Genomic DNA, 24,016 nt, shown 5'->3' with positions numbered 1-24,016 from the left:
TGAGTATGTTGTGGTCAGAACAGTGTCCAATCAAAAAGGATGGAGCTCCAGGGGGAGACGTATGTGCTGTGTGTACAGGAAACAGAAAAAAAATCGTTAGTAGGAGCTGATCATCCTTTGAATTCTTTGCGTATTTTTTTTTTGTCTCTCTCTGTTCTCCCTTTAGCCTCTAGGTAAAACATGCAGTAAGCTCCTGCCTGAGCTTTATAAGAAACGAAGCAAAGAGCTGGGCTTCTGTCTTGATTTTGTTATAAAGTATCTGAAAGGATTTTACCTTCTGTCTGTTGTTAAGTTTTCACAGTGTATCCATTGTGTAAGTTAATGGCTTCCTTGTGTTCATTCATTCATTCATTCATGCATGCATGCATGCATTCATTCATTCATGCATTCATTCATTCATTCATGCATGCATTCATTCATTCATTCATTCATGCATTCATTCATTCATGCATCCATTCATTCATGCATTCATTCATTCATTCATCACATAATATAATTTTTACTTTCTAAGACTTTTCCTTCCCCAGTCATAATTTGACCCACATAGGAAATGTAAAGGTGGTTTGTAATCACTGGAAACTTGGTTGGTAGTTTGAGCTGGGGAGAAAAACAATCTTTTAGAACTGTTGCCTGCTTGCTAAGGTGACATTATCCACACTGGCCCTCTGCTGTGAGTCACTTCTGTTCTCCACTTATTGCTTTCTTTTTTCAATTGTAATTTCTATTTATTTTGTGTATGGGCTTTTTCTTTCTGCGTGTGTGTCTGTCCCTATGATCTGTGGTATCTAGGAAAGGACACTGGAGCCCTTGGAGCTGGAGTTAAGATAGTTAGGAGCCTCCTGTGGGTGCCGGTGAATGAATGGAAGAGCAGCCAGCATTCTTAAGTGCTGAACCTTCTCTCCAGCCCTGCCATTTCTTGATATTTAAACCCATGCTTTTCTCTGACTCTAATCCTCTGTTTTATTTCTCTTTCTTTCTCTCTCTCTTTCTTTCTTTCTTTCTTTCTTTCTTTCTTTCTTTCTTTCTTTCTTTCTCTATTTCATTGCTTTCATCCCTTTCTTTTCCAATATCCTTTAAACATTGAAGCTCGATTTTACATTCTTTGCATACATAACCTTTAAAATGTTATATTAAAATGCTATACGTTAATTGGTATTTTTCAATGCATCCACTTAATTTTCTCATTTATTTGAGGATCTTGTAAGTCTCTACGCACATGGTATCTGAGGATCTTGTAAGTCTCCATGCACATAGTATGACTTCTTTGGATCTAAACTCAGCTTTGCATTGTCATCTTGGAGTCCCACGTGTGAGCTTAGTGACTGTGATTAGAAGTGTGTAATTGTTGGGGAAGGACTACCACATCTACTGCTAAAGAAGCAATGCAGGGTAGAAATAGGCCTCATGTGCAGGCAGTAGAGATTCTAGATCAGCTTGTAAGAGTGTGGAGTTGACACTTCAGTCTCTTGCCTATTCTGACTGAAATCTTTCTCTTTTTCCTAGCAACAGTGAGGAGCAATGAGATAGTCTAGGGTTTGTTTTTGTTTTTGCTTTTTTTGTTTTAATATTAGAGTAAGACACAGAAAAGAGAGTTGAGATCCTGATGATAAAAACAAAAGCATACTAAGAGAGGGGGCATAGGAGAAGGCAGAGGCTAGATTTGTTAAATTTGAAATTTCCTCATAGCGAGGTCTGTGAGCCAAGAGTTAGCATTAACGCCAGGCTCTGCCTGCTCATGCTGTCTCCAACACACACAGCAAAGGTGTGGAAGACCTCTAACCCTTTGTGTAGGAACAAAATTCAGGGTAGCGTGGTTGCTCGTGGAGATGAAGTCGGGACATGAGAAAAAGAATGGCACGTGAAGTCCTATAGAAATACTTGTGTAGTAATGTCACTGGGGCAAAGGTTCTGTCCTATACAGGGTAAGTAGAGCACAGGGCAGCCTTCTTAGAGGTGGTGAAGCACAGTGCTTTCCAACGGTAGTTTTAACACTTAGTCTGGATAAGGTTGGCTGGAGTGTTTGAATTAAACCTTTCAGCCATCTAGTAAAGCTCCGGTTTTGTGACCCATGTGCCACCCATGCCTGCACATGCCCCCTTTCCCCTTTGCCCTTTCCTGTTGTCATCAGCAGGCACTCTTTGCAGCCTGTGCACTGCAGGGACTCCTCAGTGTCATTGTGTCATTCAATGAGCGAGCAGTTTTGACTCTAAGGAAAACTTTTCTTTGACCTTTCTGCACATGGGTGAAGCAGACCTTTGAGGAGGCTGATAAGAATGGTGATGGCTTATTGAATATTGAAGAGATTCACCAGCTGATGCATAAACTAAATGTCAATCTGCCTCGAAGAAAAGTCAGGCAAATGTTTCAGGTATGTGCTCACAATTTTCTTGTCCTTTTGTAAAACACGGCAATTACTGATGTACTTAAGCACATTAAAATCTACTGTCTTGTTAGGAGCTGGTCTTACCTGCTCTGTGCTATTTTATTTCTTGATAAAGAAAGGCGTTATGTCTTATGAAGGGAAAATTCTTCATAAACTTAAGTACCTCATTTCATCCCCTAGAATAGTTTGCTGTTGCTGTTTTCAAGAGCAATTAATTATAAGCATATTTCCTGACACTTGAACAGTGGCATGAACTTGATCAAGTCCTTTTGAGAGGATGAAAATGCTTCATCTTCATTTTCCTACCAACAGGCTGTTGTGAGGGTTAGAATGAAAACCTAGTAACAGGAGAAAAACAGCGCTGTCAGAAGCCCCAAGAGCTCTCTTTTGTTTCTGAAGCGTTTGAGATTGAAAACCCATGAGGCTCGGAAGTGCTTCTGTCAGAGTTCAGCCCTCTCTCGGTGTGTGAGACAAGATACTCTTTCCTCTCACTCCGTGAGGGAGGTGCTGGACTGGAACTTACTCTGCAGCTTGCAGCTGGATTGTGCTTGGAAGTGGGCAGTGTTGGGCAAAGGTCAGATTACAGTTAGTAATGAGGAGGAGATAAATTACAAAACGGTATTTATTTGGAAATAAATCATATGCACAATCCATGTTTTATAAAACCTTTTCATTTTATGTGACTAGGTCAATACCTTAGACATATAATAAGCATAAAAAGGAAAAATGTTTAATGCTTGAGGCCTTTTTTTTCTTACCACTTGCTGCTCTGCTCTTACTGTGGCTAGGGCATAAACAACAGGGACCGTGTGTTCCAATAGTGACTGAAAGACAGAGGCCGGATCCCTTCTCTGGCCACTTAAGATAATCCTGCTTAGAGTATACTCCTGTTAGAGATGTTGCATATCGGGCTATTTGGTTCCATTGTAGTGGAGAACAATATGCTTGAAAAAAGGGGAAAAGCAAGGACTGAAATTCAGGGAAAACTCATGTTTATGTCCTATGTCTTATGGGCTCAGAGTAAATACTTTAGACAATCTTATTTATTTAACAGTTATGGTTTTAAATTAGCAACTATTACAGGTTTTGTTATGGCATCTGCATACCTACTTTGTTGGGCAGATCCTCTTCTCCTCTCCTACCCCATCCCACACTTACACCCTTGTGCCCCTAAGTAGCTTCTTTTCTCTTTCCATATCATTCTGGCACAGGCTGGCTCAATTTGCAGAGCTCCTTCTGCCTCAGCCCCTGGCTCTCAGATAGTAAGGCCACTCACTGTATATGTGGCGAGACAGTGCTCTTACATTTTAAAACGTGTTAAGCCAAAAGTGATGGGACAAGTATGCCACTATATGTGAAGTAAGTCATCATGGTTCCTGAGGCTAGCAAGGACTGCAAAGAAAGGGATGAGAACTTCAGAAGATGCCACACATTAAATAGACTCATGTGAAATTCTTGAACCCAAGAGTATTAAGACTTTTTATTTTTCAGGGTTTGGGATATTTTAACACACACATACACACACACACACACACACACACACACACACACACACACACACACACACACACTTAAAGACAGGGTCTCTACTACATAGCTCTGGCCGTCCTGGAACCCATTTACTAGTCTGGTCTTGAATTCACGTAGAGTTGACTTTGTCTTCCTCCTGAATACTGAGAGAAAGGTGGGTATAGGTCACCACACCCAGCAGCATAAAACACATTGATTTGAAGTTGTAATAGTAAAGTGGCCAGTATACTCAATTTCTTAGATGCAAAGACTTCATTATAGGCCCCATATATCAAACCACTTTACACCCTCATTTGAAATGACAAAGAGAAACCACCAGCATCATAGAGAAGGTATCCAAGGTTTAAAAATGTTTTTTGTGGGCTCTTAACCTAAAGTTAGCGTTAAGCAAAAAATTTCCTTAACCCTTTGAAACACTTCACACTAATCTGCTTGCCATCTTTGCTCGGAGGCCGTGTTAGTCTTCTATGCTGTCCCAGTTCTAGCCTATGTGCCACTGAAGCAAGCATGAGCAGTAAGGAAAATTTTCGTGAGCATTTCGACTTTTAAGGCTATATTTAAATCTACTGAACAGCTGAGTGTTTTTTCCAAAACAGCTTTAAAATGCCTCTCCTTTCCTGTCTGTTGTTCAATCACGATGGTGTGCACTTTAAATGAAGGTGATCGTGTAAATGGTCTGCTTGCTCATTATGCTTTCCTGGCATTTGAATGACTAATTCACCCTATCACACGATCCGTGCTGAACGGCTCCTGTGCAGTGACGATTACGCACAAGTAATTTAAAGTAAGCATCTTTCTGTGTGAGCTTCCATACTTTCCCTAGGGAGGAAAGCTGGGTGGTACCGCAGTGAGTCCAAAGCCCGAGGCCACCCATGAGGCATCAGAGAGATGACTGTGGGGGAAGAATGACATCTCCTAAATTATTACAGTTCTGAAGCGAGGGAGAGACAACAAGTGTCTATGCTGTGCATTAAAGCACCCCCCTCTTCTCCCTCATGTATTGTGCTCAAGTTACCTTTTTGACTTGTTTACCCAAAGCTCAGCTGTTGATCTCCTCACTTACTTTTAAAGGTAGGCTTTCTGATTTTGTTTCTTGTTTTCTTGGCTTTCTTTGGCTTAATTAGGTTTTTAGCTTTTTAGTTGGATTGCTAGTGTTGTTTTGTTTTGTTTTGTTTTGTTTTGTTTTGTTTTGTTTTGTTTTATCTTTGAGACAGACTTTCTTTATGCAGTCCAAGCAGGCCTCCAACTAGCCATCTATGCCAGTCTCATGCCAGGTTTTGTTTTCTAACAAGATTTTCTAACACATTTGCCTTCACGTTCCACTTTAAAGGTTTAACTGTATTCTTGACAGTTTACTGCTTGCTTGTTTATAATTTTATTCTGATTCTGGGATTCTCAGCAGGGCTGTCAAAGAGATGTAAGCATTGTTATTTACTTGTTTATTTTAATTTGTGTTTTGCCTGCATGCATGTAAAGGTACCATACCTATACAGAACTGAAGGCAGCCAGAGAGGGCATTGCATCCCCTGGACCTGGAGTTCCAAATGGTTGTGAGTGGCTGTGCTGTGTTGGTAACACAGTGTCTTAGGAACTTGAATTAGAGTTGTTCACTTTGATGTTTTTACTTTTCTGCTTAGAAACATTATTTTAGTGTTCCGCTTCAAAGATTGTTTTCTGCTAATTTGTAGATGTATCATAGCCAGAGAAGTTGGCCTGTATAAAGTTGTCTATAATTTGTTGAAACTTTCTTCGTTGCCTATAACTTTTATATCCTTCTATGCGTGCTTAAGGATGTATTTTTGTGATTTAAGTGTTGGCCATTCTACAGTGAATATTACTTTTTTATTCTCAATTTACCTTTCTCCCCTATACGTTGTTCAGGAAGCGGACACAGATGAGAATCAGGGGACCTTGACATTTGAAGAGTTCTGCGTTTTTTACAAAATGATGTCATTGAGACGAGACCTCTATTTGCTGCTCTTGAGCTACAGTGACAAGAAAGACCACCTTACTGTGGAGGAGCTAGCTCAGTTCTTGAAGGTGGAACAAAAGGTATGATTAGACTGTGGGGTGCATTGTTTGCTCAGAAGGACTTGAGAGATGTGGGTATCTTTTGGGTACTGGGTGTAGCTATATGTTCAATGAATAAATAGCAAAATTGATCAAAAATCATACCAGTGAATCATTTAAAACATTTGTCTAGCAGCTTTTAAGGAAAGCGGCAACCCAAAACTTAGCGTAAATCATTTTAGCTTGTCTATTTTGGAATTGGCTCTGCATATTTCCCTACAAAGAAATGAAAGCTATCTCATATTTCATTTTAAATACATTAGTAATGTTTGTTTATACTGGGAGTTACTATTAATGGAATAGATTTAAACTTCGTATTGATTTATGCTAGTATAAATTAATATTAGCAAAATATGAATTGATATAAAACTCACAGGGTAGTTAGTTTTTCTATACTATAGCAGAATTCTTAGATCACACTGTGGACACTGATAATTTACACTGGAAATTAGCATCAAGTCATGTGCAAAGGCTAGTAAATTAGGGTAGGCCTTGGCTAGAGTAGGAATTAAATTGACTTAAAGGAAAACATTAAATTTTAATATAAAATAGGCTTTTTAAAATAAACAAGTATGCTCTTTTATATTGCTGTCTTATAATTATTCAAACTCTATTTCTCAGTACAGAGGAAAAATGAAGGGGTTTTATGGATAAATCTGAATCACAGAACTCTCAGCAGGTGACATTTCAAGTTAACTCGTTGCCTTATATGGACACAAAGTACATTTTTCAAGACATTGTGCTAAGTTTTGGGAATGTGCAAAATATACCTTCAGGTGTCTCAAAATAAAGAGATATTTCTTGATACTAATAATTTTCAGAGTTTATGATAGGTAGACAGAGTGCTGAGAATTAGTGCACCACACTATTTTTTGATCCTGTTGAGAGAGGATTCTCATGTGGTTGAGGCCACCTGGAACTCCTGTTTACTCCTGCCCCACAGCATTCATGCATACATACATACATACATACACACATACATACATACATACATACATACATACATACATACACACACACACAGTCACTCCTGTTTCTCAACTCTGGGAACATAGGCATATACCACAAACACAGCAAAACAACATATTTTTTTTTTTATTATTAACTTGAGTATTTCTTATATACATTTCGAGTGTTATTCCCTTTCCCGGTTTCCGGGCAAACATCCCCCTCCCCCCTCCCCTTCCTTATGGGTGTTCCCCTCCCAACCCTCCCCCCATTGCCGCCCTCCCCCCATAGACTAGTTCACTGGGGGTTCAGTCTTAGCAGGACCCAGGGCTTCCCCTTCCACTGGTGCTCTTACTAGGATATTCATTGCTACCTATGGGGTCAGAGTCCAGGGTCAGTCCATGTATAGTCTTTAGGTAGTGGCTTAGTCCCTGGAAGCTCTGGTTGCTTGGCATTGCTGTACTTTTGGGGTCTCGAGCCCCTTCAAGCTCTTCCAGTTCTTTCTCTGATTCCTTCAATAGGGGACCTATTCTCAGTTCAGTGGTTTGCTGCTGGCATTCGCCTCTATATTTGCTGTATTCTGGCTGTGTCTCTCAGGAGCGATCTACATCCGGCTCCTGTCGGTCTGCACTTCTTTGCTTCATCCATCTTGTCTAATTGGGTGGCTGTATATGTATGGGCCACATGTGGGGCAGGCTCTGAATGGGTGTTCCTTCAGTCTCTGTTTTAATCTTTGCCTCTCCCTTCCCTGCCAAGGGTATTCTTTTTCCTCATTTAAAGAAGGAGTGAAGCATTCACATTTTGATCATCCGTCTTGAGTTTCGTTTGTTCTAGGGATCTAGGGTAATTCAAGCATTTGGGCTAATAGCCACTTATCAATGAGTGCATACCATGTATGTCTTTCTGTGATTGGGTTAGCTCACTCAGGATGATATTTTCCAGTTCCAACCATTTGCCTACGAATTTCATAAACTCGTTGTTTTTGATAGCTGAGTAATATTCCATTGTGTAGATGTACCACATTTTCTGTATCCATTCCTCTGTTGAAGGGCATCTGGGTTCTTTCCATTTTCTGGCTATTATAAATAAGGCTGCGATGAACATAGTGCAGCACGTGTCTCTTTTATATGTTGAGGCATCTTTTGGGTATATGCCCAAGAGAGGTATAGCTGGATCCTCAGGCAGTTCAATGTCCAATTTTCTGAGGAACCTCCAGACTGATTTCCAGAATGGTTTTACCAGTCTGCAATCCCACCAACAATGGAGGAGTGTTCCTCTTTCTCCACATCCTCGCCAGCATCTGCTGTCACCTGAGTTTTTGATCTTAGCCAATCGCACTGGTGTGAGGTGAAATCTCAGGGTTGTTTTGATTTGCATTTCCCTTATGACTAAAGATGTTGAACATTTCTTTAGGTGTTTCTCAGCCATTCGGCATTCCTCAGCTGTGAATTCTTTGTTTAGCTCTGAACCCCATTTTTTAATAGGGTTATTTGTTTCCCTGCGGTCTAACTTCTTGAGTTCTTTGTATATTTTGGATATAAGGCCTCTATCTGTTGTAGGATTGGTAAAGATCTTTTCCCAATCTGTTGGTTGCCGTTTTGTCCTAACCACAGTGTCCTTTGCCTTACAGAAGCTTTGCAGTTTTATGAGATCCCATTTGTCGATTCTTGATCTTAGAGCATGAGCCATTGGTGTTTTGTTCAGGAAATTTTTTCCAGTGCCCATGTGTTCCAGATGCTTCCCTAGTTTTTCTTCTATTAGTTTGAGTGTGTCTGGTTTGATGTGGAGGTCCTTGATCCACTTGGACTTAAGCTTTGTACAGGGTGATAAGCATGGATCGATCTGCATTCTTCTACATGTTGCCCTCCAGTTGAACCAGCACCATTTGCTGAAAATGCTATCTTTTTTCCATTGGATGGTTTTGGCTCCTTTGTCAAAAATCAAGTGACCATAGGTGTGTGGGTTCATTTCTGGGTCTTCCATTCTATTCCATTGGTCTATCTGTCTGTCTCTGTACCAATACCATGCAGTTTTTATCACTATTGCTCTGTAATACTGCTTGAGTTCAGGGATAGTGATTCCCCCTGAAGTCCTTTTATTGTTGAGGATAGCTTTAGCTATCCTGGGTTTTTTGTTATTCCAGATGAATTTGCAAATTGTTCTGTCTAACTCTTTGAAGAATTGGATTGGTATTTTGATGGGGATTGCATTGAATCTGTAGATTGCTTTTGGTAAAATGGCCATTTTTACTATATTAATCCTGCCAATCCATGAGCATGGGAGATCTTTCCATCTTCTGAGGTCTTCTTCAATTTCTTTCCTCAGTGTCTTGAAGTTCTTATTGTACAGATCTTTTACTTGCTTGGTTAAAGTCACACCGAGGTACTTTATATTATTTGGGTCTATTATGAAGGGTGTCGTTTCCCTAATTTCTTTCTCGGCTTGTTTCTCTTTTGTATAGAGGAAGGCAACTGATTTATTTGAGTTAATTTTATACCCAGCCACTTTGCTGAAGTTGTTTATCAGCTTTAGTAGTTCTCTGGTGGAACTTTTGGGATCACTTAAATATACTATCATGTCATCTGCAAATAGTGATATTTTGACCTCTTCTTTTCCGATCTGTATCCCTTTGATCTCCTTTTGTTGTCTGATTGCTCTGGCTAGAACTTCAAGAACTATATTGAATAAGTAGGGAGAGAGTGGGCAGCCTTGTCTAGTACCTGATTTTAGTGGGATTGCTTCAAGTTTCTCTCCATTTAGTTTAATGTTAGCAACTGGTTTGCTGTATATGGCTTTTACTATGTTTAGGTATGGGCCTTGAATTCCTATTCTTTCCAGGACTTTTATCATGAAGGGGTGTTGAATTTTGTCAAATGCTTTCTCAGCATCTAATGGAATGATCATGTGGTTCTGTTCTTTCAGTTTGTTTATATGATGGATCACGTTGATGGTTTTCCGTATATTAAACCATCCCTGCATGCCTGGGATAAAGCCTACTTGATCATGGTGGATGATTGTTTTGATGTGCTCTTGAATTCGGTTTGCCAGAATTTTATTGAGTATTTTTGCGTCGATATTCATAAGGGAAATTGGTCTGAAGTTCTCTTTCTTTGTTGTGTCTTTGTGTGGTTTAGGTATAAGAGTAATTGTGGCTTCGTAGAAGGAATTCGGTAGGGCTCCATCTGTTTCAATTTTGTGGAATTGTTTGGATAATATTGGTATGAGGTCTTCTATGAAGGTTTGATAGAATTCTGCACTAAACCCGTCTGGACCTGGGCTCTTTTTGGTTGGGAGACCTTTAATGACTGCTTCTATTTCCTTAGGAGTTATGGGGTTGTTTAACTGGTTTATCTGTTCCTGATTTAACCTCGATACCTGGTATCTGTCTAGGAAATTGTCCATTTCCTGAAGATTTTCAAATTTTGTTGAATATAGGTTTTTATAGTAAGATCTGATGATTTCTTGAATTTCCTCCGAATCTGTAGTTATGTCTCCCTTTTCATTTCTGATTTTGTTAATTTGGACACACTCTCTGTGTCCTCTCGTTAGTCTGGCTAAGGGTTTATCTATCTTGTTGATTTTCTCAAAGAACCAACTTTTGGTTCTGTTGATTCTTTCTATGGTCCTTTTTGTTTCTACTTAGTTGATTTCAGCTCTGAGTTTGATTATTTCCTGCCTTCTACTCCTCCTGGGTGTATTTGCTTCTTTTTGTTCTAGAGCTTTTAGGTGTGCTGTCAAGCTGCTGACATATGCTCTTTCCTGTTTCTTTCTGCAGGCACTCAGCGCTATGAGTTTTCCTCTTAGCACAGCTTTCATTGTGTCCCATAAGTTTGAGTATGTTGTATCTTCATTTTCATTAAATTCTAAAAAGTTTTTAATTTCTTTCTTTATTTCTTCCTTTACCAGGTTATCATTGAGTAGAGCATTGTTCAATTTCCACGTATATGTGGGCATTCTTCCCTTATTGTTATTGAAGACCAGTTTTAGGCCGTGGTGGTCCGATAGCACGCATGGGATTATTTCTATCTTTCTGTACCTGTTGAGGCCCGTTTTTTGACCAATTATATGGTCAATTTTGGAGAAAGTACCATGAGGAGCTGAGAAGAAGGTATATCCTTTTGCTTTAGGATAGAATGTTCTAAAAATATCCGTTAAGTCCATTTGGCTCATGACTTCTCTTAGTCTGTCGACATCACTGTTCAATTTCTGTTTCCATGATCTGTCCATTGATAAGAGTGGGGTGTTGAAATCTCCCACTATTATTGTGTGAGGTGCAATGTGTGTTTTGAGCTTTAGTAAGGTTTCTTTTACGTATGTAGGTGCCCTTGTATTTGGGGCATAGATATTTAGGATTGAGAGTTCATCTTGGTTGATTTTTCCTTTGATGAATATGAAGTGTCCTTCCTTATCTTTTTTGATGACTTTTAGGTGGAAATTGATTTTATTTGATATTAGAATGGCTACCCCAGCTTGCTTCTTCTGACCATTTGCTTGGAAAGTTGTTTTCCAGCCTTTCACTCTGAGGTAGTGTCTGTCTTTGTCTCTGAGGTGTGTTTCCTGTAGGCAGCAGAATGCAGGGTCCTCGTTGTGTATCCAGTTTGTTAATCTATGTCTTTTTATTGGGGAGTTGAGGCCATTGATATTGAGAGATATTAAGGAATAGTGATTATTGCTTCCCGTTATATTCATATTTGGATGTGAGGTTATGTTTGTGTGCTTTCATTCTCTTTGTTTTGTTGCCAAGACGATTAGTTTCTTGCTTCTTCTAGGGTATAGCTTGCCTCCTTATGTTGGGCTTTACCATGTATTATCCTTTGTAGTGCTGGATTTGTAGAAAGATATTGTGTAAATTTGGTTTTGTCATGGAATATCTTGGTTTCTCCATCAATGTTAATTGAGAGTTTTGCTGGATACAGTAACCTGGGCTGGCATTTGTGTTCTCTTAGGGTCTGTATAACATCAGTCCAGGATCTTCTGGCCTTCATAGTTTCTGGTGAGAAGTCTGGTGTGATTCTGATAGGTCTCCCTTTATATGTTACTTGACCTTTTTCCCTTACTGCTTTTAATATTCTTTCTTTATTTTGTGCGTTTGGTGTTTTGACAATTATGTGACGGGAGGTGTTTCTTTTCTGGTCCAATCTGTTTGGAGTTCTGTAGGCTTCTTGTATGTCTAAGGGTATCTCTTTTTTTAGGTTAGGGAAGTTTTCTTCTATGATTTTGTTGAAGATATTTACTGGTCCTTTGAGCTGGGAGTCTTCACTCTCTTCTATACCTATTATCCTTAGGTTTGATCTTCTCATTGAGTCCTGGATTTCCTGTATGTTTTGGACCAGTAGCTTTTTCCGCTTTACATTATCTTTGACAGTTGAGTCAATGATTTCTATGGAATCTTCTGCTCCTGAGATTCTCTCTTCCATCTCTTGTATTCTGTTGGTGAAGCTTGTATCTACAGCTCCTTGTCTCTTCTTTTGGTTTTCTATATCCAGGGTTGTTTCCATGTGTTCTTTCTTGATTGCTTCTATTTCCATTTTTAATTCCTTCAACTGTTTGATTGTGTTTTCCTGGAATTCTTTCAGCGATTTTTGCGATTCCTCTCTGTAGGCTTTTACTTGTTTATTAATGTTTTCCTGTGCTTCCCTAAGTGTGTTCATGTCTTTCTTGAAGTCCTCCAGCATCATGATCAAATATGATTTTGAAACTAGATCTTGCTTTTCTGGTGTGTTTGGATATTCCATGTTTGTTTTGGTGGGAGAATTGGGCTCCGATGATGGTATGTAGTCTTGGTTTCTGTTGCTTGGGTTCCTGCGCTTGCCTCTCGCCATCAGATTATCTCTAGTGTTACTTTGTTCTGCTATTTCTGACAGTGGCTAGACTGTCCTATAAGCCTGTGTGTCAGGAGTGCTGTAGACCTGTTTTCCTCTCTTTCAGTCAGTTATGGGGACAGAGTGTTCTGCTTTCGGGCGTGTAGTTTTTCCTCTCTACAGGTCTTCAGCTGTTCCTGTGGGCCTGTGTCTTGAGTTCACCAGGCAGCTTTCTTGCAGCAGAAAATTTGGTCTTACCTGTGGTCCCGAGGCTCAGGTTCGCTCGTGGGGTGCTGCCCAGGGGCTCTCTGCAGCGGCAGCAACCAGGAAGACCTGTGCCGCCCCTTCCGGGAGCTTCAGTGCACCAGGGTTCCAGATGGTCTTTGGCTTTTTCCTCTGGCGTCCGAGATGTGTGTGCAGGGAGCAGTCTCTTCTGGTTTCCCAGGCTTGTCTGCCTCTCTGAAGGTTTAGCTCTCCCTCCCACGGGATTTGGGTGCAGAGAACTGTTTATCTGGTCTGTTTCCTTCAGGGTCCGGCGGTGTCTCTGGCCGAATTCATTTCTTTAGATGCATGTCGGGCGTTCTGACCACCTCTCACAGCACCCAGAAGACTGACTCAGCCAACAACATATTTTTTTAAGGTTTTCCTTTTTAGGCTTATAAAACTATGATTTTTTTTAAATAATGCTCTTGTATTGTTTTCCTGAATTGCTGCTTCCTTTATGATCTCTTTGAGGGGCTGGAGAGATGAATCTGATGAGGAACACTGTCTGCTTTTCCAAAGGAAGAGCGTGATTCTCAGCACCTACACTGGTGACTCACACCACCTGTAATACAGCTCTCGGGAATCCAAAACCCGTGGTCCCCATGGGCTCCAGCACTCACATGCACATAGCATACATGCATAAAATTAAAAAAAGATATGCCTGAATAGGGGCCTGAGAGGATGCTTAGCTGTTAAGGGAGTGCCCTGCTCTTACAGAGGAACTGAGTTCAGTTCCTAGCCCCCACATCAGAAGGCTTGCAACTGAGTATAACATCAGTCCCAGGGTATCCAAAATCCTCGGCTAGCCTCCATGGGCACTTACACTTATGGGCACATACGTGCACAGAGGCTCACATATACACATCAATAATCCTTTTTAAGAGTGTTTTTGTGGTCAAGTGGGTTGGTTCAACAGGTTAAGTTGCTTGCTACTAGCCCTCATGACCCAAGTTTAATCACCAGAGCCCACATGATGGAAGGAGAAAACTTATTACCACACCTTGTCCTGTGACTACCACCTATGCACTGTGGTGTGCATGTGTCCCTACATCTTAGTTAGGGTTACTGTTGCTGTGATGAGACACCATGGCCAAAAAGCAACTTGGAAAGGGAAGGGTGTATCTCACTCACAATTCCATACAATCGTTCTTCTTCATCATTGTCATTGTCATCAAAAGCAGTTGGAGTGGGAAACGCAAGCAGAACAGGAATCTGGAGGGAGAAATTGATGCAGAGGTCATGGAGTGGTGCTGTTTACTCCTTGTGGCTTGCTCAGCCTGCCATTTTTTAAAAAATAAAAAAAATAAAACCTAGACTCAGCCCAGGGGTTTCCCTACCCACAGTGGGTGGGCCCTCCTCGATCAATCACTAATTTAAAGAATGCACTACAGACTTGCCTACGTACAGCCAGATCTTCTGGAGGCCTTTTCTCAGTTGAGGTTCTTCAATCTTAGATGACTTCAGCTTGTGTCAAGTTGAACTCTGGTCAGTCAACAAGCTTCTATGGCAAGCACCTTTACCCACAGAGCCAGTGTGATATACCCTAAATTAAAGTTTTGAAGTGGTTTCTTTAAAAAAAAAAAAAACTACATTTTTTTTTCAGTTGTGTGTGGGAGGGGTTATGTATCTGAGTTGAACTTATTTCTGTTCCAGTGTTTTAAACCTTGAAACATCCTTCCATTTTCTCTTGTTCAAACCAAAAAGATCCCAGTTTTCCTCGTCCTGGCCCAAAACTTGTTTGATGTCCTTCATCTGTGTGGGCTAGTGTTGCTTGTAGGCTCGGAAGTGGCGAAACGGCTCTCTGTCCTTGGTGCTGGACAGGTATTTTTTATGACAGCTAAATGCAAGTTTTGAGTTATATTTTATGGGCAGATGAATTGGTTAATTAGATTCTTCAGCCTTTTGCTCTAGAGAGAATGAGGAAAAGCAAAAAGGAACTGGCAAACGGTTCACACATGTGTTTTCTCTCTGTAATTTACTTATTACTGAGTCTTAGACCTGAGCTTTCTTGATAATATTGTACAAAAGATTGTTTTCCACCTACAATGAATAAAGCAGCAAGTAAATCATTAGATATTTCTGTGTTGATATGGACTTACAGACTGACTGACACCTTAGTGTTTACTTGAGTGACACTTCTTTGCAGTAGACGTGCCTATTTTTCAAGTATTTGCTTGTTAGGGATCTAAGTGCTGCACACTAATGGATTGGGCTGCAGAAGTGTCATCATGGCTTTGCTTTTTAATTACATCATTTTTTAAGTTTTGTTTAAAGTCGTCTATTAGAAAGAAAACTTGCCCACATAATTTGCTGTTGTGCTAATTTTGGGTATGTGTATGTGTAAGAGAGATAAAGAAGAGACACAGACAAACTGACAAGGAGTCATCAGACAGACGTGTTCCTTGACCATTACTGGGGAGATCCACCCCATTTCAGTGGTGAGAGAACCAGCTTGAACACAATCCATTAGCTCTCACTTCAAAGACAGCTATACTCAGCTACCAACTGCTTTCAATGCCTTTCTTGGTATCTCTTTCTAAAGTGAAATATATTCAACCTGATTTCTGATGTTTCCTTTTTCTATTCTCTATTCAAGCCAGTTAGCACTTTATTCGTTGTGAATGGAATTTATTAGTGTTGCTGTTATGTTTGTTTGTTTGTTTGTTTGTTTGTTTGTTGTTGTTGTTAGAGTATATTTGGTAGGACAGAGTTAATCAGATCTGGACATACATGTTGCTTCTTTGACTCAGATCACATTCACCTCTGTATTAGATACTTTTCTATTGCCAGGATAAAACACCAAGACCATAATTGGGCATGTGGTTCCAGAGAATTAGAATCCATGCTGAATGAGCTAAGGTACAGAGGCAAGAACAGCTGAGAGCTCACCATTTGACTCTCAAGCAGGAGGTCGAGAGAGCAAACTGAAAAGGAGACTTGAAACATCAAAGCCTGCCCCCATTAACAGACTTCCTTCAACAAGTCCATACCTCCTAATCTTCTGAAACATTTCCACCAACTGGGGCTCAAGTATTCAAACATGTGAGCGGGAAGGGGGAAGAGCAATATTTTCAATCAAACCACCACAGCCTCTCATTCACAAGTCTGTGAGTCTTAAAATTCTCTTGATAGCCATACTGCCCTGGCAGGATTAGTGTGGAAATGGAAGTCGTTGACTTTAGTTCATTTCTATGTTAACTGTTTGATAAATTGTTGTGTTTACTTTATTGTACAGATTTGTCATTTCCAAGGAACCTGTGTAGCACTACAAGTGAGCAGGTACTCATGAGGTTTTACAATTCCATAGGGAATAAAAATTTTCTTTACCTTTTGAACAATTTGAAGATCTTAAAATTATTTTAAAAAGGAAAAAAAAAACCCTACAGATTTCTGCGATGAATTTTCAGAACACCACGAGACACTGTAAGGCAATGAGGATGTCAGAAAGTAGGAATGCCTGTGTATGTTGAATACCGGGTCTAACAACTCCTGAACAGACTTGCAGACTGGGCAAATATAAATGGCGGATAAGGGCTGTGAGATCATGAAGTTGAATAGGCGCAGAGGAAGAACTTGGCAAGAGCTGCTTGTTCAGATCTTCTGTCATCTCTGTGTCTTTGGCTCCTTCTCTGTAGGTATACGCAGGGCATCTTCTAAATGAGAGCATTACACTGTCACTCCTGGAAAAAATCCAGAGTCCTTCCCAGGAGTACATACCTGCTTAAAGGCCTGCAGGTAGATAGGAGACGCCTTCCTGCATTTGGTATTTCTTTACATTCCAAGGTGCAGTGTGTTAGGGTAGCCAGTCCTGAATGTGAATGTCATCACTTACACAGAACTGGAATTTTCTTCTGTATTAGTTCCCATTTGGCTCATCATTCTCACATCTGCCATGATGAAATTTAATAATAATAATAATAATAATAATAATAATAATAAAGTGCTTTTTGTCCCCTAATGTTTATGAACCATTAAAACCCTTAGGATTTCCTGAATGATTGGATAACTTTTGTTACTTCCAGTGAGTCAGTCCCCTTCAAATTTGAATTTGCTGGACCTCAGAATAGTTCATCCATGCGATGAGAGGTTGTGAGCTCCCTCCCATTTCCACTTTTGGACATTGTGAAGAAAGAGGGAGCTGGGGATTAAATTAATAACTTTGGGCAATGATGTCATCAATCTGTGTCTTCATGCTTATATTATAGATGCTCCACAAATAAAATGCCCTGGGGCCATCCTTAGCATCTAAGTTCCTCAGCATGGCACCTGCTCCAGGCCCTGCGGATGTCTAAGCATCTTGGTTGGCTTTCGGCAGGAATCCTGCCTATCCAGCTTGAGTTCCCCTAACCTCCAGGTAGTGCTTCACCTGCTCATCCCCATTAGTTTTGATTTTTGACCTTGGTTTCTTTTCTTATAAAGGGCATCCAGTACCTACTTTTCTTGCCTCTCAATGTCAAGTGGAAGGTTGATCTTGATGAAAGTGACTGAGATATTCAGAAGTGCAGCAAAGTGAAGAATTAAAATTAAAATATACAACCCTCTAGTGGCCTTAACTTCATTCAGGCTAGTGGATTCACTCCAACCCATTGGACGGGCAGTGGTGCACATCGCTTGCTAAGGGGCGTGCATTTCCTCACCTCTTCTGCTCCTGTTGAAGTTCTGCCAGGAATTTATTGGGGAGGGGGGGGGAAGCCAGTGCTGTGTGAAGTCTGCCCTGGAGAATCTGTATCTGGTTTAATTTTCTAAATTAGCTTGAAGCTAATTTACACATGGGTAGGGCTTGAAAGATTCTATCTATCTATCTATCTATCTATCTATCTATCTATCTATCTATCTATCTATCTACATTACTGTACTTCAGGGGACAGAAACCACATTGGAACATTTTAATGTATAGAAAATTTAAAGTCTCCTATTTCAAACACTATTTAACTGAATCACAAAATAGGGAAGGATTTGCAACACACTAAAAAAGAAATACTGAGTTTCAATAGTGTGGAAAATGCTTTCATGGGTAAGTGTACCTATAAACAGTTTGCCCTTACTAGTCATCAAAAATGCAAAAGTAAGCCAAAAGCTTATTATTTTGACCCATTAATTTAGTGAACATTAACGATCATAGTAACTACTTAGCTTGTAAACGGTCTAATTATTCAGTATGGCACTTTTACAAGACTGAAATTTTTCAGAATTTATCAAACTTTGATCCATTTTACCTGCAGTCATTTATTTTAAAGAAATAGCTAAGTACATACAGAAAAATTTGGAAAGTTGTGCCATTCAGCATTCTTTAGGATGAATAAAAATTATTGATGACAACCTAAAGTGTGCAGTTAGAGAACTTGATAGCATTTGTGTTTTGAAACTTCTTCAATGGGACAACCTGAGGCAGTTGGGTCTCTGTGTCACTGATCCATTATCTTTTTAAAACACAAGTTTTTTATAAACACTGGGATTTTTCACCTTATAAAATATGCTCAGTTGCAATAGAAAATAGCACTATTGGCTGCAGGTGGTATTACATATTCTGTGATATCAAATACTGGCCAATAAATAGATTCTTGTTTCACCCAAGTCCATCCTTACCAGGTAGAATATTAGAAATTTAACTTATGGTAGCATTACCAGTTATAGTGAATTGAATATTCGTACCCAAAGATCTCAGTGATGATTCTTAGTACCAGTGAATGTGTTGGAGCTAAATTGAATGTCTGTGTGTTGTGGTAGACATTAGAACCCAAAGTGAGAGTTTTCATAAAATAACAGTGGAAAAAGGTACACAGGAAGAAGGCCTTCTGGAGGAGGTGGAGACTCCAGTATTCCTCAAGCCAAGAGATGAACGCCACTTTATGCTACAAGGAGAGGTGCTGACAGGTTCTCCCTTGGAGCCCCCAGGGAAGCTAATGCTGCTGACATCTTGGTTTTGGACTTCTGGTTTTATTACCACAGCAGAATAAGTGTTGCTTTAAGGCAGTAGCTTGTTGGCTATAATAGTTATAATAGCCCTAAAGTAACAACCAAGTTTGTGTGTGGGAGGGTTCCATCCTAAGAAAGTAACTTATATCAGAAGTCAAATACAGTAGTAGCATGGTCTAAGAGTCTCGCAATAAAGCCAGGAATGAGCTGTGCTCATGAATACAGATCTTCTGTCCAACTAAATATTGACTTGATTTTAAATGTCCTTAAATAATTTTAAACATCGTTGCTGTCATTTGTGGTCCCTTCTTTTCCTATCCTTTACCCCAGTAAATTCTCCCTCTGCTTATCCCCTTCCCCTTCTCACCTGTGTTCTACTGGGCCCTCTCTAGAGCTGTTTGTCATCTATCCCTTCTGTGAGTGAATCTTTTCGACTTTTTTTCTTCTACACTCAAACCCTAAGACTGCTGAGGTTAACCAGCAGTGAGTGAGGAAATCCTGTACTATTAAAAAACTGTAAACAAACAAATCAAAACAAGAAGCTTAGCAGAGGTGGAATAGATGCAGCACAGAAAAAGGACATGTCAGAAGCTGGTTGGTAAAGTCATCAGAATGAGACAGTTATAGCCGTAACCTGAGAATGAGACACCATGAGAAAAGGTTGAGTGGGGATAAAGGAGTTCCAAGTTCAAGTTTGAGAGCAGAGAGGTAAGCACAGTAGAGGGTTTAGGAAGCGGAGGGAGGAGAACAGATGAGGACCTGGGAGGAAATTATCAAGCAATATAAAAAGTGATAAGCTTAAAAAGAGACAAATCTCCAGAGAAGACAGTTGAGGACCATCAACACGATGAAAGATGAACCACTCAGATGCAAATCTAAAGTGAAAAAAACCGAAACAAAAATAAAGCTAACTGAATTAAACCAAAGCAGGATGAATAAGCAGGGTTGGCATAAGCACCACATCAGGACTTTCCCAAAACCACTTGGAAGCCGAGGAACACATGAGTGGTGATTCCAACCTAGAGTTTTCTGCCTCGATAAACCGTCAAAGAAGGTGCGTGTGCAAGATAAGTCACTGAATACGTACAGAACAGTGGTAAAGTGCAGCCATCTGACTTTGTTAGACATCTCTTCCGGAAGTCAGCGCCGAAGCACCTCAGAGCTCTAAATCAGACAAGCTTAGAAGAGGCACTGTTATTAAAGGGGACAGTGGAACTCAGGGCCACGTCTTCCCTTTCTGTTATGGGAAAAATATGCCAAGGTGCCATTAGAATCACGGGAAGTATTTGTGGCAGACTATTAAATTTTACTGCACAGCAGAGCCACCAGTGTGCAATGCTCGCATAGTTGGAATAATGTAAAGGCCAGATTATTTAGTAAGTTCTATATAGGGCTAGGTAGATGCACAGTGGGATGATAGACAAAGTGGGAAGCCTTGGGGACTCAAGAGAGCTTATATTAAATGACGTTAGATGACGGTCTTACATAGCGTTTAACATAATAAGTCAACAGGTACATGTATAAAATGGAAAGGAGCATAAACACAAGGAGGTGATGATTTGTTTCCAAAACAAACAGTAAGTATTAGCTTTGTTGCCTCTGGAGGAAAGAGTCTGGGTTTATCAAAAAGAATTGTACTTAGTCATTAATACCACAACTTTGACTTACTCTATAGTAGACCGAGTTATTCAGATAAAAATAAGTTCAGCAATGTTAAAATTTGCAAATTCTATTTCAGCTGTGGCCATGAGAAATATTGTATTTACCCTGCTGACTCTGGGAAGGTTCTCTCCCTGGAAATGTGTTTCTTTTTTCTTTTCTTTTCTTTTTTTTTTGACTTATTTATTTGTTTATTTATTTACACTAATTATTTCATTGGTTTACATTTCAAATTCAAATATTATCCCCCTTCCCAGTTTCCCCTCCAAAAACCCCTCTACCTCCTCTGCCTCCCCTTTGCCCTTGAGGTGCTCCCCCACCCAGCCACTCCCACCTCACCCCTCTAAGCATCCTCCTTGTCTGGGGCATCAAGCTCCACAGGACCAAGTCTAAAGATAAGCAGGGTCAGAATGTGGGTGCCTTTACAAACTGATTACTGCTTCCTGTAACTCCTCTACATTGTGTGTGTTTTCCTCTAATGTGAGGACTTCTTTTCTGGATGATTTTAAAATACAGTAGTGAACAGAACAAGAATGAGTCCAGTCTTAAACATGCAACGAATCAGAATCCAATAACTGGTTTGAAAATTGTAACAGCTTCAAACGATTCATAAATTTCAGCTATATTGAAAAACCAAACAGCTTTCAAATAATTTAGTAGAAATGAAGACAACATCACTTGATTAGATCTACATGAAAGAAAAACATTTAGACTTAAAATCTAGGAGATCCAAATGTGAACCTTGGTTCTTGCTTCTTACAGTTCTGGGACTTTTGTGATACTCCTTAATTATTCTCTGCATCCACTGTGTTATCTATAAGCTGAGGTAGAAAGCATTATGTGTAGATGACAAATGTAGGTGCTGGAGAGATGGCTTAGCGATTAAGAATACGTACCTCTCTCAACAGCCAGCACACAATCCACTCAGGACTCACATTAACAGGCTCGGGGCTTCGTCCACTTCCTACAGCAGGCACCTGTGTACACTGTGCACATTTAAAAACAAAGGTGATTGTAATTGCTATCTTGCTTTGATAGAAATATGCAAGTCTAGCAGGCATCGCAAAGAGAGGCCTAGGAGTAAAATTGTGTCATGCTGTCGAGATGGTACTTACATGAGAAGGCCGTGGGGCCGAATGAGAGTGGAGTCACTCAACCTTCAGCTGTCCTTAACGGAGTACTTCAAACTGTAGTTGACAGAAAGTTATTTCAAGAAAAGTTTTGTGGTGACTTTACTAATATGCTTATTAATATAGTGAATATTTTTAAAGTGTGATTTCTATAAAACCTAATTCTGGTTTTGGTCTTATGATAATGAATTCTCTGCTCTTCTCCCCTTAATTTTTCTCTAGAATAGTGTGTAGTTTGGTGTGAGTACCTTGCTCTAGATCTCATGGGCTGCTGGCGGTTTACCTGAGTAAACCATGGAACAAAGGCCATGAATAACTGCAAAGGGGACTCAGGCCTTTCCATGGTGCATAAAGTTACTAGTGTGCTTCTTTTTATATTATGAGATATGGACATCTGTCTAGCTCATAGTAGACAAGCTGTTCACAGCCTTCTAGGTCTCTGGAGTACCTTGGGGGCTTTGTAGTTCTGTTTACTTAACCAGATTTCTATTTAAGTCCTATTAAACAGATGATTTAATAAAAAAAACTCTAGATTTTACTAAAAGCCCATTGAACCTAAAAGACAGTGGAATCTTTGATGAATATACTATATAACAATAATATAATAAATATAATGTTTTTAGTATTCATATTGGCTTGCAAGATTGGCTTCCCTCATCATTACTTATCAGCATTTTAAAAGGTCATTGTTAGAATCCTGAGCAAATGGATTTTTTTTAATGTCCTTTTTGTGTATGTGTTCTAGGGATCATAGATTTTTGAATGTTAGGCAAGTGCTCTTCGATTGAGCTACAGTTCCAAGCCTGCCCTCATCCTTTATGTTGCTGTTTAAAAAAAGATTATTTCTAAAGAGTTTACTCTCCCTTCTTGTGTATGTATGCATGCAGCAGCCTTGAGGCTGACTGGGATAAGAGCATGTGCAGCCTTGCCTTGTTGATGCTACAGAAGGTTCCCCCACAGCATTCCCTGACCCTCAGTACTGCCCCAGCTGGTAGAAATGCCCAAGGGAGTGGCTTTTGAAGTCACCTGGTTTCTGTGGACTGGCTGATCTGAATGAAAGCCACTTAGTGGCTGTGTCCTTTGTTATGCTCACTCTCAGCTAGCTTTTCTTTGTTCAGTTTTTCCTCACTTTCCTGTTCCTGAATCTCCATAGCTGATTGCTCAGAAGAAGACTCTTCAAGAATGCCCACACAGCTCAATCTACTTAGAAGACGTCCTATTTTGACAGACCATAATCTTCTTTCCACATATGTTTGTGATTATCACAGTTTAGTTTTTATGTAAAATTCACTTATTTTGCCGATAGCTACTATATTGTGAGTGGGTTTTGAACAATGGTTTTGCATTAATTTTCTTCTATTCCTTCATAAAGAGCATTTGGCTAAGAGTTGAAGGGGTGTGTTCACAAACTAAAGCTGATGGATGCCTAGGCAGGGTAAGATCATAATTATCCTCCAAAGATAAAAGGAAAAAGGAACCTGAAGACTCCAGACAGTGCTTCCTGCTGCCCTCTGAACTATCAAGTGGGGGGCGCTGGTCCGTACATCGTGCTGCAGACAGAGGGACATGGCTCATGAAGTTGCAGGTGCTTTCTTTCAATTCTGCTTTCTTTAGATGAGTAATGTCACACTGGACTATTGTCTGGACGTCATAAAGAAGTTCGAAGTTTCTGAAGAAAACAAAGTGAAAAACGTCCTCGGTATAGAAGGTAACCAGTGATCCTAATCTCTCTGTCTCCCCTATCTGCTACTTTAAATTTTATTACTGTTTTTAGGAAGCAAAATTGGGAAATATTCGTAAAATTTTAGGCAATTAAATGAAGTTCAGGAAGCAAATATTTTTCTGCAAAGCAGATCTCTAGTTTTGCTTTTCTCTCATTTTTGCAGCACCATTGTGTGTAGTAAATGCCAAGAAGTATTTGGACTTTGCTCAAATGGATAATATTATTTTGGAAGTAGTCATGTATTGATGATTGCAGGAGGAAAATTTGGCCTCTAAACGATTAATCTACAAAAGTAGAGACTTGAAAATAAACATTTTTTCAAAAGACAAAGAGTTAGGAATTGGTTTGTTTTTCCCAATTGGTAGAGTTTTAGGAAACTATTAGAAACAGAAGTGTTGTCAATATTACCACTTTGTTTAATAACTAAGAGAAATAAGACCAAAAGAAATTAAATAATCTACTTATTATTATTCCCTAAAAAGTTATCCCCTAAGATTTATACATTAAAAACATGTTATAAATATAGCTATGGTATGTATAAGCTATGTGCCTTTAAAATATAAATTATAGGCTATGGGATTTCTCATGCAGA

At 39.7% G+C, this 24,016-nt stretch overlaps 1 protein-coding gene across 13 annotated transcripts in view; it reads left to right on the top strand.

Moving 5' to 3' along the window:
• Plch1 (phospholipase C, eta 1) overlaps positions 1 to 24,016 on the top strand; it is a 215,574-nt gene that overhangs the window by 133,518 nt on the left and 58,040 nt on the right. For 12 of the 13 annotated variants that reach the window (XM_063281791.1, XM_063281797.1, XM_063281796.1 and 9 more), the window contains 3 exons: positions 2,241 to 2,368; positions 5,795 to 5,965; positions 23,316 to 23,409. In XM_063281791.1, the coding sequence (XP_063137861.1) occupies positions 2,241 to 2,368; positions 5,795 to 5,965; positions 23,316 to 23,409 (393 nt within the window). Of the gene's footprint in view, positions 1 to 2,238; positions 2,369 to 5,794; positions 5,966 to 23,315; positions 23,410 to 24,016 lie in introns of all 13 variants that reach the window. The other variant, NM_001191707.1, reaches the window with a different exon arrangement.

Source organism: Rattus norvegicus, chromosome 2 (genome assembly GCF_036323735.1).
Source record: "Rattus norvegicus strain BN/NHsdMcwi chromosome 2, GRCr8, whole genome shotgun sequence".
NCBI lineage: Eukaryota > Metazoa > Chordata > Mammalia > Rodentia > Muridae > Rattus > Rattus norvegicus.
The sequence above is the reverse complement of the archived record's forward strand: the minus strand, read 5'-3'. Positions and strand labels throughout refer to the sequence as shown.